General features: G+C 43.2%; 1 protein-coding gene across 1 annotated transcript in view; it reads left to right on the top strand.

The window, feature by feature from the left end:
* The window catches only part of CNN3 (calponin 3), a 28,230-nt gene that overhangs the window by 6,485 nt on the left and 6,345 nt on the right, over positions 1-15,400 (top strand). Inside the window, exons 2-4 of the mRNA XM_075833166.1 lie at positions 13,921-14,042; positions 14,962-15,028; positions 15,121-15,258. Coding sequence (XP_075689281.1) covers positions 13,921-14,042; positions 14,962-15,028; positions 15,121-15,258 — 327 coding nt within the window. The remainder of the gene's footprint in view (positions 1-13,920; positions 14,043-14,961; positions 15,029-15,120; positions 15,259-15,400) is intronic.

Genomic DNA, 15,400 nt, shown 5'->3' with positions numbered 1-15,400 from the left:
TTCTCTTCAGAACGCCCAGCTTGTGACAGTGCAGATCTGTGACGTCACTCACAGGTCCTGCATCGTGACGGCCACATCGGCAGCAGAGGCTACAGTTGATTCTGCAGCAGCATCAGCGTTTGCAGGTAAGATCGACTTACCTGCAAACGCTGATGCTGCTGCAGAATCAACTGTAGCCTCTGGTGCCGATGTGGCCGTCACGATGCAGGACCTGTGAGTGACGTCACAGATCTGCACTGTCACAAGCTGGGCGTTCTGAAGAGAAGAGGATGTTACTTCTCATCAGAGCGCCCAGCTAGTGAAAGTATTAAAAACGCCCCGATGTACGCACATAATACACACCCACTTGGACTTTTACTTTTAAACACACCCACTTGGACTTTTGCAAGCCTCATTTGCATAACTACAAAAATGGTCATAACTTGGCCAAAAATGCTCGTTTTTTTAAAATAAAAACGTTACTGTAATCTACATTGCAGCGCCGATCTGCTGCAATAGCAGATAGGGGTTGCAAAATCTGGTGACAGAGCCTCTTTAAAGAGGCTCTGTCTCCACATAAGTGGCCCATATTGTACATGATGTGATCGGCGCTGTAATGTAGATTACAGTAGTGTTTTTTTATTTAGAAAAACGATCATTTTTGACGAAGTTATGACATATTCGCTTTATGCTAATGACTTTCTTAATGGACAACTGGGCGTGTTTTACTTTTTGGCCAAGTGGGCGTTGTGGAGAGAAGCGTATGACGCTGAACAATCAGCGTCATACACTTCTCTCCATTCATTTACACAGCACATAGCGATATAGCTATATCGCTATGTGCAGCCACATAAACACACAGTAACGTTACTGCAGTGTCCTGACAATGAATATACATTACCTCCAGCCAGGACGTGATGTCTATTCAGAATCCAGACCACTTCTCTGTGATATTTACAGCAAGGCAAGCGTAATCTCGCGAGATTACTATGTAACCTGTCATTTCAAACGAGATTACGCTTCCTGTGCTGTAAATATCACAGAGACGCTACAGAAGTGTCAGGATTCTGAATACACATCCCGTCCTGGCTGGAGGTAATGTATATTCATTGTCCGGACACTGCAGTAATGTTAGCATAAATCTAATATAGGTTATAACTCCGTCAAAAATGCATAAAAAACACTGCTGTAATCTACATTACAGCGCCGATCACATCATGTACAATATAGGGCACTTATAGTGTGGTGACAGTCTCTTTAACCCGTTAGTGACCGCCCCATAGTGTTTTTACGTCAGTCACTAATGGGCTTTATTCCGATGCAATAGACTTTTTACGTCGCGGCATCGGAATAAGTAAACAGCAGGGAACTGTCAAATCTCCCTGCTCTCAGCTGCCAGAGGCAGCTGAGGGCTGGGGGGTCCCTGCTCGACCTGGTGAGATCGATATTAGTATCGATCTCACCCGTTTAACCCTTCAGATGCGGCGCTCAATAGCTTTTGGAGAGCGGGAAGGAGCTCCCTCTCATCCCACTAACACCTGGCGATAAGATTGCCGAGTGTCTGTGTCTCCGATGGCAGCCGGGGGCCTAATAAAGGCCCCCAGGTCTGCCTCTAATGAATGCCTGCTAGATCATGCCTCTGGCATGACCTAGCAGATGCCTGTCCGTTTTACACGGACATGCATGATACACTGCAATAAAGAAGTATTTCAGTGTATTATAAATGCGATCGGATAATCGCATAGTGAAGTCCCCTAGTGGGACTAGTAAAAAAGTTTTAAAAAAAAAAGTTTAATAAAAAGGGAAAGAAAAAAAATGAAAAACCCACTTTACCCCCTTACAAACTGCTTTATTATTAACAAGCAAAATAAAGTAAAAAAAGATACATATTTGGTATCGCCGCGTCCGTAACGACCCCGACTATAAACTTATTACATCATTTAACCCGCATAAAATAAAAAAACATGCAAAAATTCCTGTTTTCTTTGAATTCAGCCTTAAAAAAAAAAAGTGATCAAAAAGTCGCATCTACTCCAAAATAATACCGACAAAAACTACAAGTCGTCCCGCAAAAAAAAAGCCCTCCTACAATTGCATCGGCGAAAAAATTAAAACGTTACGGCTCTTCAAATATGTAGACACAAAAACAAATAATTTTTTTTTAAAAAGTTTTCACTGTGTAAAAATAATAAAAGATACAAACCTATACAAATTTGGTATTGTTTCGCAACAACCCACTGAATAAAGTTACTGTGTTCATACCACACGGTAAACGGCGTAAATTTAGGACGCAAAAAAGTGTGGCGAAATTGCTTTTTTTTTTTTCTATTCCCCCCCCCCCCAAAAAAAGTTAATAAAAGTTAAGCAATAAATTCTATGTACCCCAAAATGGTGCTATTAAAAATTACAACTTGTCCCACAAGAAAACAAGACCTTATAGAGCTATGTCGACGCAAAAATAAAAAGGTTATAGCTCTTTGAATGAGACTATGGAAAAACGTAAAAAAATGGCTTGGTCATTAAGGTCTAAAATAGGCTGGTCACTAAGGGGTTAATGAGACCTCTGATGATCTGCTATTGTTTCTCACTTATTTTTTTTTCTTCTAAACTTCCTCTCAACCAAATTTGAAAACGGTCACCCTGCATTATCTTTGGAGCCGCCATTTTTACTCCGGGCACCTGTGGGGACAACACTGGTCACAGTCTGAAGACATCCAGGATTGTCAACACCTTTCTACTGGACCTGTTGCTAGGCAACAGCCAAAACAAGTCTGGGCATTGCGGCCTGTGAGTGGGGTGCCCCTCCTTCTATTATATAGACCATGTACTTTCCATTTAAAGTTAGAACGGCCGTCCATAGACTGAGTCAAAGAAACCGGTTCAGCAATGGAAAACACAAAATCTCAGCTGTCCAGTCTATGCTGGAAAAATTCCAGGAGGCAAATTCCGCTTCACTGGTGTCAACCAGCTGCCCAGACCATGCTCCGAATGGGAGGCTCTTCTATATGGATGGGATTTTGGTAGTTAAAGGACTACTAGACCAAAGGTCCAAAGCTTCTAAAATCAAAGCATCTACTGATGTCGTTCTCAGATACGTATGTAGATGTTTGAAAGAAAATGTTAATGATGGGGTCAGGGATTTTTCTGGGCTTCTTGTCCGTCATCCCGTTGCAGCGCGCACTACAGTCAGACGCTTTCCAGCCTTTGTACAGGAAATGATAAATGCCATTCATTGAAGATAAGGTAGTGGTCTGCATCCTGCGCTACTCCAGCGGCTGCTGTGACACTACAACTTCATGCATCCCCCGTTGAATGCTGGGAGTTTCAGAAAGAATCTGAGCCACCATTTGGCCGTAACTTTTCCCTAGCGCAGGTGTATTCCTCTGTCAGGACGTCGCAGGGGCCTTCGCAGTCCGTGTTCCCACCGGCTTCTTGTGCCAGTACCGAGAAGCAGAGTGCTGGGGGAACTGGTCTGCCCTGTTCTTACCTCTGTGCCACTTATAATATTTGCTTTCTAAACACTTCAGAATCCGCTGGAAAATATAAACACTCCAAGGTGTATTTTATGTAATGTCTGTAAGACCGGTAAGAAAATCTTACATTGTTTTTCTGGTAAATGGACTCCATTGTCTTTACCTGCCTCTTGCCCCTTAGGAGGGTCTTAGGAGGTTTGGCTTTTTCCAGTTGGGTCATTTGTCGATGAATTGTAATAAAGGTGCCCTCTCGTCATAAATAAGGAGGGATTGGTGGTCTGATCTACTGACCTGGCACAGCTGGGGCCTGACTGATCTCGTAGCTCTAGATTTTCATAACTTCTTTTGATTTTAGTGGAGAGTTGGAATGGAAAATCTGACGTGAAGGTGCGATGACCTGGCTGTACAGTTTGTGTTCTGATGGGACAAGGGTGGTTGGGCAGGTATCTTGTAGATAGCTGGTGGGAAATGTACCTTCTTGTATATGACCCTCTTCATGGTTAGCTGGTAGTTAGTGTTTCGACTTGGTTCTCGTTTCGTTGGCCACTTTCTATATACCCTATTAGAGAGTCACTATGTGCCGCATGTGTCTTTGGACGACAGTGGTTGTGCATTGAATACTGCAGTAGTTGATTTTAGTGCAGGAAATATTAAGCGTTTTGTTTTATCACGTGGGCTCCCCGCAGTGAACCCCCTTTCCCTACCTTCAATCTGCGTGTCCCACAATCTGAAAAGTCCTTGCTCGAGCTTGCCAACCGCCTATAACATACAATCGCAATGCTTTGGTACTTTAATGGGCATTGTATCCTTTATTTTGCTTGCTCTTTGTCATGTTAATAAATTACCAAAAATAGATAAACTGAACTCTCCATGATTACGTATCTGCGTTCAGCACAGGGGAACATAACCACCCACGTAGTCCAAGTGAGATGGAAGACTGAACGCAGCGCCGGCTTATTTTGCTATATTGAGATTGTTTTTTGTCTTTTTCGTAGTATTAATTTTAGAACAGTGCAGTGAACTTTTTTTAAAGATTTTTGGACTGGGGCCTGAACACTTTATTGCATAATGTTCTTATTGGATCTAGAGAGTGAACTTGAGAACCTTTCACCGTATGATTAGATGCTGGATTCTACACTTTTGACAAAAAAAAAATCACTAATATTTCTTAAAAAATGTGTTTACATAAAGATATAGACTTACAAAAAAAAAAGTTTGAGGCCCCATGCACACGACCGTAGCGTTATGTAATTACGAACCCACTAATTTCTATGGCCGACTGACACCTTCCCGTATATATGTGGGAAGGCGTGCCGGAGAAACCTTCCGTAAAAAATAGGACGTCCTATCTTTTTACTTTTTGGACCGTGCTCCTATAATTTATAATGGAAGCGCGGTCCGCAAACGTGAATTTCCGGTCATGCCCGTAATCACGGACCATGGTTACGGGACGGGCATGGTCGTGTGCATGGGGCCTTACAGTAAATGAGACTATTTTCACTTTTTGTTGTGAAAAAAACCAATGGCGCAATATAATGTATCCTCTGAATTCATTAAACTGCACGTTTTTAAAAAAAAAAAGTAAAGGTTTCCCAGTCCCCTTGCTGAAGAGTGGAACTGACCCTGCCGAGCCATGGAATGGGGGGGTGGGGGGTTTAATTACCCATGAAATATTTCATCAACTCACTGGTGATTGTAGGAAATTATATATATATTTTTTTTTTAGTGTTTTGTTTTTTTGTTTTTTGGAGCATATTCTTGTAGCCCTGTGAATCAACCTAAAGGGTTAATGTAAAACACCCAAAAATAGTTGCATACCTCATGAATTCGGAGGATACATTAAACGACACCATTGGCTGTTCTCGCAACAAGGAGGGAAAAGAAGCTCGTTTTCTGTAAAACGTTTTTTTGTCAGTCTCTATCTTTATGTAAACACACTTAAGAAATAATATTCGTAAGAGTTATATTTGAATAAAACTCCAGTGATTATAATGTTGGTATGCGCTGCTCTTTATGTATTCCCTGTAGGCAACTGGAAAGCCATAGACTAAAAAAACGCCCTTCATGGTTCTGTTCCCAGGGGAAGATCTGCGAGGACGGGCCTAACTCTTCTGAAAGAAGTGGCTCCGCAAGTATCTGCTAGCTACGGCTCAGGAGTTTATATTCGTGTGTTCACCTTAGAACCAAACACGATAACCCATGAATATTGGGCTTTTGACCTTTCTGGTGTTTACCACTATGATCCTGACTATGAGGTGCTCTGCCGCCAGTGGTCACTTTCCATTGCAATGAATGGGAGAGATTGGCTCATGATTTCTTGAGATGTGTTTTGCGACCGTTGGCGGCTTCCATTTTATAATGCGCCCTGATAACGCAGTATTTTTCATAGTGCCTCGTTGGCTATGCACGTGACATCTGGGCCTTGCTGTAGGCTACAACACTTGATGGGTCATGTGTAACCTGCCATTGACTCTTAATTGTGCTATTCAAAGTCAAAAAAGGGAATTGGGCCCTAATAACCCAGCAATGGTAAGAATAATCCCGCTGCTCTGAGGTCCCTAGAGAGCATTTTCAAGCCTTGTCCTCCTTCTACCAAAACCTTTGCACAGCTGCCGTATGAAGTGTTATTGTGTGGGACGTTATTCCCGGGCCCGTCCTTTCTCATGGCAGCGCCTTAGTCGGAGAGAGTTCTTGAAATTTATCTAAACATTTTTGACTTATCTTTTGTATTAAGGAGATTTGTAGCGCTATAATTGGCTGTGAACTGAATTAAGATCGTTCTACGTGAAGCGGCACAAAGACCGAGTCCTTCCCTCTACATGAAGTGCGGCTCAGGTTTCAGCCTGCGATGTACTACACGTCCTGGCAGATTGTAAGCTCCGCTGAAATGGAGCAGATGCTTTCATTTAGTATTGTTCTCCCTGTGACGAGAAGTCATGTTGTTCTGTTTTATATAAGTAGGTGCCGGGTTTTTCCCACCACAAGACGTTCAGCATTTGGTCTTTTCTCTGTCTCCATCTTGAACGCTTTCTACTTTTGTAGTTACACAAATTTCTTTTTATAGGATTTTGTAAACGGGGATGTGAAAGTGAATTCCAAAAACTTTCCCACCAACTCTCCATCGCTAGGTGTCCTTGTTGACCGCTGCCAATCTTTCAGGGTCCAGACGATCACCTTCACCTGATCTCTGAAACAGAGGGGTCTCTTGAAGGAGACGAGCACGGAAGTGTTACATGCAACTAAAAGCTTACCAGAATGTACCGTGTGAACTCTGCTACATAAAGCAGGCAAATGCTCCAGACGGAGGTTGGGGAAGTTATTAGAAATGAGTAATCTTACGTTTGTTTGTGGTTTTACTTTCCAGTATGGAATGTATACTTCAGATCCTAAAATAAGAGTAACATATGGAGGCCATGCAGGAGGAGTTATTTGATATCATTTGTTTGAGTGGGAACCATAAATTCCAGATTCCCTGGAGCTCCGAAAGACATTTGTTTCAGGATTGTTAGGGTAGGTTCACACGGCTTATTTTCGGCCGTTTTTCGGGCCGGAAAACGGCTGAAAAATTGGAAGCAGAACACCTCCAAACGTCTGCCTGTTGATTTCAATGGGAAAAATGGCGTTCTGCTCCCAATGGGGTGTTTTTTTATGCAGCTGTTTTGAAAAATGGCCACATAAAAAAACGACTGTGAAAAAAAAAAGTGCATGTCACTTCTTGAGACGTTTTTGGAGCCGTTTTATTTTCTCTATAGAAAAACAGCTCAAACGAGTTTGAATAAATGGCTGAAAATCGGGAGCTGTTTTCCCTTGAAAACAGCTCTGTATTTTCAGATGTTTTTTTAGTAAGTGTGTGAACATAGCCTTATGCTGCCTCAGGTCTCCTGGTTGGACCGAATGGACTGGGTCAGTCTAGCAAGGGCAGGACTAGTTGGTCTATGGCTTGAATTATGGGATAGTGATATAAGGGGGGGGGGGGGGGGGGCTCACGTTGAAACAGCTTCTAGAGCCTTTGTTAGAAACTTCATCTTGTTTTGGATTTTTGGTGTTTGATGCCGGGTTACTCTTGTGGTGGCTCCTGTATAATTGAATAGCTTTATTTTGTATTGGGGGGGAGATGTGAACAGCCTTGTATGTTGGGGGGTTTGGCTATATATATATATATATATATATATATATATATATTACAAGATATATTTACTTCTGTGAGACCTTGACAGCCCAGACAGGCAGTGTCCACTCCAATGATCGAAACATTGGGGGAGAATTATTATAAATTGGTGTTGATGCCCATGGGCATTGATCAGGTCACTGCTTTCGTTTTCCAAAGGGCCTCTGAAAAATGAGCTGGAACCTGATTGGTTGCTATGGGCAACTACTCCACTTTCCTACATACATGTCCTCTATTGAAGGTGAGACCTATCAATAAGCGGTGGGAGCTGTTGAGCTTATCTGTCTTGTGTACAGCGGTCATACCGGACTACTCGAAGTGCCATCGAGATGATTTTTGGCCTACAGAACATATAAATGGTGAATATCCTGTTCGTGACTTCTGTCTCCATCCCCCTTTTTGCAGATTTTCTTCCCCTTTTCTTTTTTTTTTTAGCATTTCATGATTGTCCTAAAAATGACTTGGGCCTTTTCACAACCGGTAATTGTTTTAATTGATATTTTGTGTATAGCGGGATTTCTGAATATTTTAAAAGACATTTTATACTCCGAATCTCTGGGGTGCCGGATTATCGAGAACTCTGGACTATTGGAGGTGCAGACAGAGGTCTATAGATGGACCGTGTATAAATTATTGGCCATCATAATTTGTTCACGTTTGGTCCTGAATCATTAACTCATCCAGTGGCAAATTATCGGGTAAATTGCTGCTAATCTGACAATAGACTTTCTGACCGTTAGGTACCTGATTATAAGATCTTTTACTGATCAATTCTAATATTTTAGACGCCTAATTTAATTTGAAAGGGAGAATAAAGAATCTGCCTTTTTTTATTACATCATTAAGGTCCTGTTCACATCACATTTTTGGCCTACGTATATGCCAGGAAAAACATAGGCTGTGACTGATACCTAATAGTGGCAACCATCACCATAGACTATAATGGTATCTGTTAAACGGATACGGCATGAACAGGGGTCATGAGAGTTAAAAAGATACCATTATAATCTAATGGAGTCAGATGCTACTATTGGGCCTCTGTTTAATGTATTTGTCATGCATAGACCTATAATCGTATCCGTTTACGCGTGTGTCATAAGACTATTGAAAAGCCCATGACTTATTTGTTAAACATATGTCTGATGTATGCCATTAAAGGGGCATAGGCCACCCATAGGCTCCAATGTTTTAAAAAAAAAAAACCCTGTAAACTTTGCGGTATGTTTTTTTTGTTGTTTTTTTTTTGGGGGGTTTCAAAAAACATCTACGCTCTTCCATTCTTCAACACCAGTCTGGCAGTGTCCTGTGACACTTTTGGCCTCCGTCAGGCTAATAGAGCCTTATGGACGCGTTTAGCATGTATGTTGGGAGCTTTCCTGACGTCCACACTAAACGTAGGGCAAAAAACATGGTGTAAATAGGGCCTAACAGCGTTATACTCAGCCCCAGTCCCCACTAGAAAAGGTCCCCATCTGAAACGCTCTCCAGGAGGGTGCGCTCCCACACTTTGGCAGTCTCATGTGGACGAAACCGGTGTTACTGGCAAATTCGTACGGCCACTGGCGTGGTTTTGTCCGCATGCAGCCGCCACAGGGAGGTAGCGCACCGTAAATGTGTCTGCATTGATTAAATTCTGTGAAATACAAAGTGTCTGTCTATGCAAAACCTGAGCAACCTGACCTGATCACAGGAGAGTGGTGCACATGCAAAACTGAAGCCTATGCCTCGGAAAAACCCACGGGTCTTGTGATCTGATGCCAGAGTTGTTTGTTCGTTACGTACACTGAAGGGGAACAAAAAAACGGGGAATTCCCTCATACAGTAATATTATTGGACCTTCCTCTAGCAGTGGATGTGACTCTGTAATAACCTTCAAATTCCTTGGTTTTTCCCTGCAAATCCATAAACAGCAGCCTGTTCTGGGTGATTGAAGTCTGTCGTTTCAGGGGATTTCACACTAAGGCTATGTTCACACGGCAAACGAAAAACAGCCGTAAAATATGGAGCTGGTTTCAAGGGAAAACTGCCTCTGATTTTCAATCGTTTTTGGGCATCGTGTTTTTTGATGCAGTTTTTTTTTTTACGGCCATTTTTGTAGCTGTTTTTCTATTGAGACCATGAAAAATGGCTCCAAAAACTGCTCAAGATGTGACATGCACTTATTTTTACGCGGGTTGCTTTTTTTACGCCCCATTTTTTCAAACGGCCTCATAAAATAAAAGTATTTTCCTAAGTCAGGCCTCAAGTAAAATCTATCTAGTTCATTTGTTTTTTTTTAACCCAAATCTTCCTGACAGGCAGTAAAGAAAATAAATAAAAAGATTAGATTTTTTGGTTAACTGTTCAGGCAGATCCTGGCAAAGCCCATGGAATATTGTCATGGATGAAATTTATTATTGTGACCTGTGCAGGATTGGGGCAGGGGGCGCTGTACGTGGGTCATGCTTACATTTAGGGACACTTCCTTTTATGGAGCGCTTCTGAAGTTCTCAGCCGTAGAACCGCGCAGGAAAAGTTTATAACGTTTGGCGTGCGGCCAGCGCTGGCGGTGAAATCTGAAGCAGATTTTTCTTCACTTACCTCATGTGAAACTCTTCGTTTTGGTTGCTTTATGCAGAAAGTTAGTGAATTGTCTTTTCCGTGAGACGGTGACTTTGCAGGTCCTCGTCATGGATTGTGTGGAGCAGTGAGATGCGGTGTGAACCTCCGCAGCTGATGGGTTGTTAACCCTTTATTCGTCTATTCGCAGGACACCTGTATGCTGCTACTAACCAATCCTTACCCACAATGCCAATGTGCAGGAATTCAGTGTCGTTTAGGGGTCCAGTATCTTTCCTGGACGCTTCTATTGGTGTCTATAGAAAGTTTTACTCTTGGGCCACTAAAAAATGTTGACTATGTTTGTCCCCGTTGTCTTGCGCTTCTTATGTACATATATATGTAAATACTACGCTGTGATGCGAACAATATGTTGCTACACTTGTGGTTTCTCTATTCGCTATTACAAGGTAATAATAATGCCGCCCGTCCATTCTTATCTGGCATTCGGGCACGGCGGTCACTTCAGCTGTATGAGGCATCTCTGCAGCCAGGTTGTTGGCATAAAAGTTGCAATGTGTGAACCTAACCCTAGTATTCTGGACATGTGGATGTATGTACGCAGCCGCTATGCTTTTATTAGCGTGCTCATCTTTTATATTGGTGTTATAATGTCATGACCCATCGGGGACATGGAGATCACAACTACGGTCAGCCCCATATAATGTAGAGTACTTGGAGCGCGGTATCTACCAACCTAGGGTTGGTTAGGATTGGCGCTGTATGGCAGTGTCCTGTCTGAATGTCGGAGGTGGGGGAGAATACTGTAGCAGGTAAGGACATGGCTATAGTTCTAAGCTTCGTCCTGGATTTTTGTTTTCCTGTGAGGTTTTATGTTCCCAAATACATAAAGGACAGAACAATAGACACTTGGTGTTTGATACGAGTCTGTGGTTTTCTCTGTCACTTGTGAGCTCTGTGTAAACATTACAGTACGTGGGACAAAGTGCTTCCATTAACGCTGCCAAATAATCGGAAGTGTTTACATTCATCCTGCGGATCATAGGAACAGATTGCAGGCCTTGTATTGTGCGCGTGAAATAGCTGTGGATATATATTAGTGTAATGCTCCACTGTTTTAAAGCACGCCCCTCTCTCATAGACCACGCCTCCTTTTTCCTCTAAGCCACACCACGCTGCCAAGCAAGGCGCAAAAGTGTCTAAAACCGTTAGTAAATGTCACGGGCGGAATGTGCCCCAGAATTTTTGCTCCATTTCAGCCAGAATTCTGGCGCATTTTGAATAGTGTTCACACAGTGCAGATTTGCTGCAGGTTTTGCATGTATATATATTCTTAAACCAGGAACGAAATCTAAACATAAGAAATAGATGAAGGAAGGCCATATAGGTCTGCTCTCCTGGGTCCAGTTCGGGTTTTTAGTTTAAGGCTATGTTCACACGGAGTATTTTGGGGGAGGAATATCTGCCTCAAAATTCCGTTTGGAACTTTGAGGCAGATATTCCTCTCCCTGCACGCCGATTTTCGTGGCGATTATCGCGCCGTTTTTCGCCCGCGGCCATTGAGCGCCGCGGGCATAAAACAGCGAGAAATACGCTTTCTCCTGCCTCCCATTGAAGTCAATGGGAGGTCAGAGGCGGAAGCGCCCGAAGATAGGGCATGTCGCTTCTTTTTCCCGCGAGGCAGTTTTACTGCTCGCGGGAAAAAGACGCCGACGCCTCCCATTGAAATCAATGGGAGGCGTTCTCGGGCCGTTTTTGCCGAGTTTTGCGACGCGGTTTCCGCGTCAAAAAACTCGGCAAAATACCCTGTGTGAACATAGCCTAAAAATGCATACCAAATCTGCAGTGCGTGAACAAAGCCTTAATATGCCTGTTCATTTTTACTTTGTATCATGTGGAAAAGTGTATTATGTTAATACATGGAAAGGAGATGCTGTCCAGCAGATAATGGGTAGTGGGACTGATTGACTTATTAATAAGGCCCTGTTCACACTGAGTTTTTTGATGCAGAAACTGTTGGAAAATGCACCAGAAAAAAAACTGCCAAACTCCCATTGATTTCAATAGAAGGCGTTTTTTCCCCACGAGCGGTAAAACTGGCTCGCGGGAAGAAGCAACATGCCATATTTTCGGTCTTTTACATCTCTGACCTCCCATTGACATAAATGGGAGGCAGAGAAAGTGTTTTTGCCCGTGGCGCTCAATGGCCGCGGGTGAAAAATGCGGCAAACGGCGTGCAGGCAGATCAAAATCTGCCTCAACATTCCAAACGCAAAAAACTCCGTGTGAACAGGGCCTTATACACCCTAATGGCCTAAACTGCCCATCTAAAAGTCAGATTAAATGTTCCAGTTCAGTCTGCAATGCTGATGGACGTCTTCTTCGTGGGTACAATCCCGCATACGATCGCTAGGTTGCTTGATCTTTATCTTCTCCTGCTTCTTTGTAATATTCATTGCCGTTTGTTCCTGGAAAGTACCAAAATGTTCCATATTACGCCTGCCGTGTGTGTAATGCAGAATAGTTTATAAATAAGTGTTACCTGATATATTCTCAGAAACACTCCCTAAACCAGTAGTGGTGATCAGATAATGGCCTGTGGGGCCGTGCTGATAACAGAGTACAATAGACTGCATTCAGCTTTACCTATCAAACATTGTGTGTGTGTTCGCTTGTAGCGTAAGAACAAATTTTATTAATATCAGAGGTAAAAAGTTTACAGCAGCTGTAGGCGCGTGATGTGGGCTTCACATGTGGCACTTGGTTAGAGGGGAGAGAAGAACAGCGTCAAGGTGCCAACCAAGACTCCAGGACAGATCTTCGATAAGACTTTCTCTACGTTGTGTGCGGTCAGTTGACTCTCTAGTAGCCGCCTAATGTCTGTATATTATATGGGGGGAAGGGTCAATGCTGGCCACAAGTTTTAGGGTGCGTTCACAGAGTTTTTTGCAGGAGGAAAATCTGCCTCAAAATTCTGTTAGGCTATGTTCACACGGGGTCTTTTGCCGAGTTTTTTGACGCGGAAACCGCGTCGCAAAACTCGGCAGAAACGGCCCGAGAACGCCTCCCATTGATTTCAATGGGAGGCGTCGGCGTCTTTTTCCCGCGAGCAGTAAAACTGCCTCGCGGGAAAAAGAAGCGACATGCCCTATCTTCGGGCGCTTCCGCCTCCGACCTCCCATTGACTTCAATGGGAGGCAGGAGAAAGCGTGTTTTATGCCCGCGGCGCTCAATGGCCGCGGGCGAAAAACGGCGCGATAATTGCTATTCACACGGAGTATTTTGGGGGAGGAATATCTGCCTCAAAATTCCGTTTGGAGCTTTGAGGCAGATATTCCTCCCCCAAAATACTCCGTGTGAACATAGCCTTAGAAAGTTTGAGGCAGATTTTCCTCTGCCTGCACGCCGATTTTCGTGGCGGTTTTCGCCCGCAGCCATAGAGGGCCGCGGGCATAAAATGCCACGAAATACACTTTCTCTGCCTCCCATTGATGTCAATAGGAGGTCAGAAGCGTAAACGCCCGAAGATAGGGCATGTCCCTTTTTCCCGCGAGCCAGTTTTTCCGCTCGCGGGATAAAACCTCCTGCCTCCCATTGAAATCCATGGGAGGCATTTTCGGTCATTTTTTGGCGCATTTTGCGGTGCGGTTTCCGCGTCAAAAAACTCTGCATGAACTCACCCTTATTCTCCTCACTAATCCCTGTGCTGTCTGTTTTCTAAATATACTGTTTTCCCTTAAGATTGCCCAGAAGTATGACCCTCAAGTAGAAGATGAGCTGCGTCTATGGATAGAAGAGGTCACCAGCATGAGAATCGGCGAAAATTTCCAGCTCGGGTTGAGAGATGGTGTCATTCTCGGCCAGTAAGTGCAATATTCTGATATGCTGTGATGTCCGGCCACGCTCACAGGTGTCCTAGAAGCCGGGACCTGGGGGTGATCACCGTAGAAAAGCTTCAGCTGTCCCAGCGCAGAATTGATGGGAAGGAAAGTGGCAATCATTGCGTTCTAGATAATAGTCGCTCTGCAAGGTCCAAACTTGTCTGACCACACAGAACCGCTGCTAGATGTCCTTGGTTGGTCAGTAAATTTATGCAGTTTTTTTGTGGGGTGCATAGTGTGGGGAACTTACATTTTATATAGCACTGATCAAAAAAAAAAAAAAAAATTTTTCTAGTGGCAACTTGCACGACTGAGGGTTTGTTAGTGTCAATGTAGGTCATCTCTGAGAGGGAAAGGCTATGTCCACACTGGTGGAAGCCATGGTGCTGTGCCGGATCCGTCATACGACAGATCCACACAATGCTCGACAGACCCCAATGACTGTGCGGTACGTTGCTGTGTTATTTTGAGTCCTACGTACCGCGCTATTCTTGTCAAAAGCAATGGAAACCCTGATGGCAAATCATAACCCAGTTGTAAACATAACCAAACGCCGCACTAGCACAAATCTCTCTTGTTCGGGACTCAAGACTTCCAGCTCTTACCTACACTGCTACATTGTAACAAGCCCCCAGCTCATGCCCAAACACTATTTACATTTAAGGGCTGAAATTCTGTCGTGACTTTGTTTCCAGTCACTGACGACAAGCAGAGATTTTGTGGGGTAAGGAATTGAAACGCATAGTCTATGATAAAGTGTAATTATATAATAAAAAGTTATGCAACTGTCTAAGACCGCAGAACACCTTTTAAAAAGAAAAAAAAATTATATCTATTTTCAGCTCGGCCTCTAGTAATTTTTAATATTTTTTATTTTTTTTTATTTTTTTTACCCCTCTAGTCTCATTAATAAACTGCACCCAGGATCAGTAAGGAAAATAAATGAAGCCAAGATAAACTGGCACAAGGTAAGCGTGAATTGCCACGATCTATTACTACACAGGGCATGTTATGTCTGTCCTTGTAATATAATGTGTACTCAATGTGTGATCTTCTGCAGCTGGAGAATATTGGGAACTTCATCAAAGCCATGCAGGAATATGGGATGAAGCCGCATGACATTTTTGAAGCCAATGATCTTTTTGAGAATGGAAATATGACCCAAGTTCAGACATCCCTGGTATCCCTAGCTGGCCTGGTAAGCTTTGCAATGTATATGAGTTGTTGCAGTTATTTATTATGATCTATGGGATAACTTATACCCCACTGTAAACGATAAGAATAGGAAGGCACTCCGGAGTAGGTTATAATGAAAAAACGCAGTGTCCCTATTCATACGG

This window comes from Rhinoderma darwinii, chromosome 7, assembly GCF_050947455.1.
Source record: "Rhinoderma darwinii isolate aRhiDar2 chromosome 7, aRhiDar2.hap1, whole genome shotgun sequence".
Taxonomy (NCBI): domain Eukaryota; kingdom Metazoa; phylum Chordata; class Amphibia; order Anura; family Rhinodermatidae; genus Rhinoderma; species Rhinoderma darwinii.
Note: the sequence above shows the minus strand (reverse complement) of the source record. Positions and strands in the feature narration are given on the sequence as shown.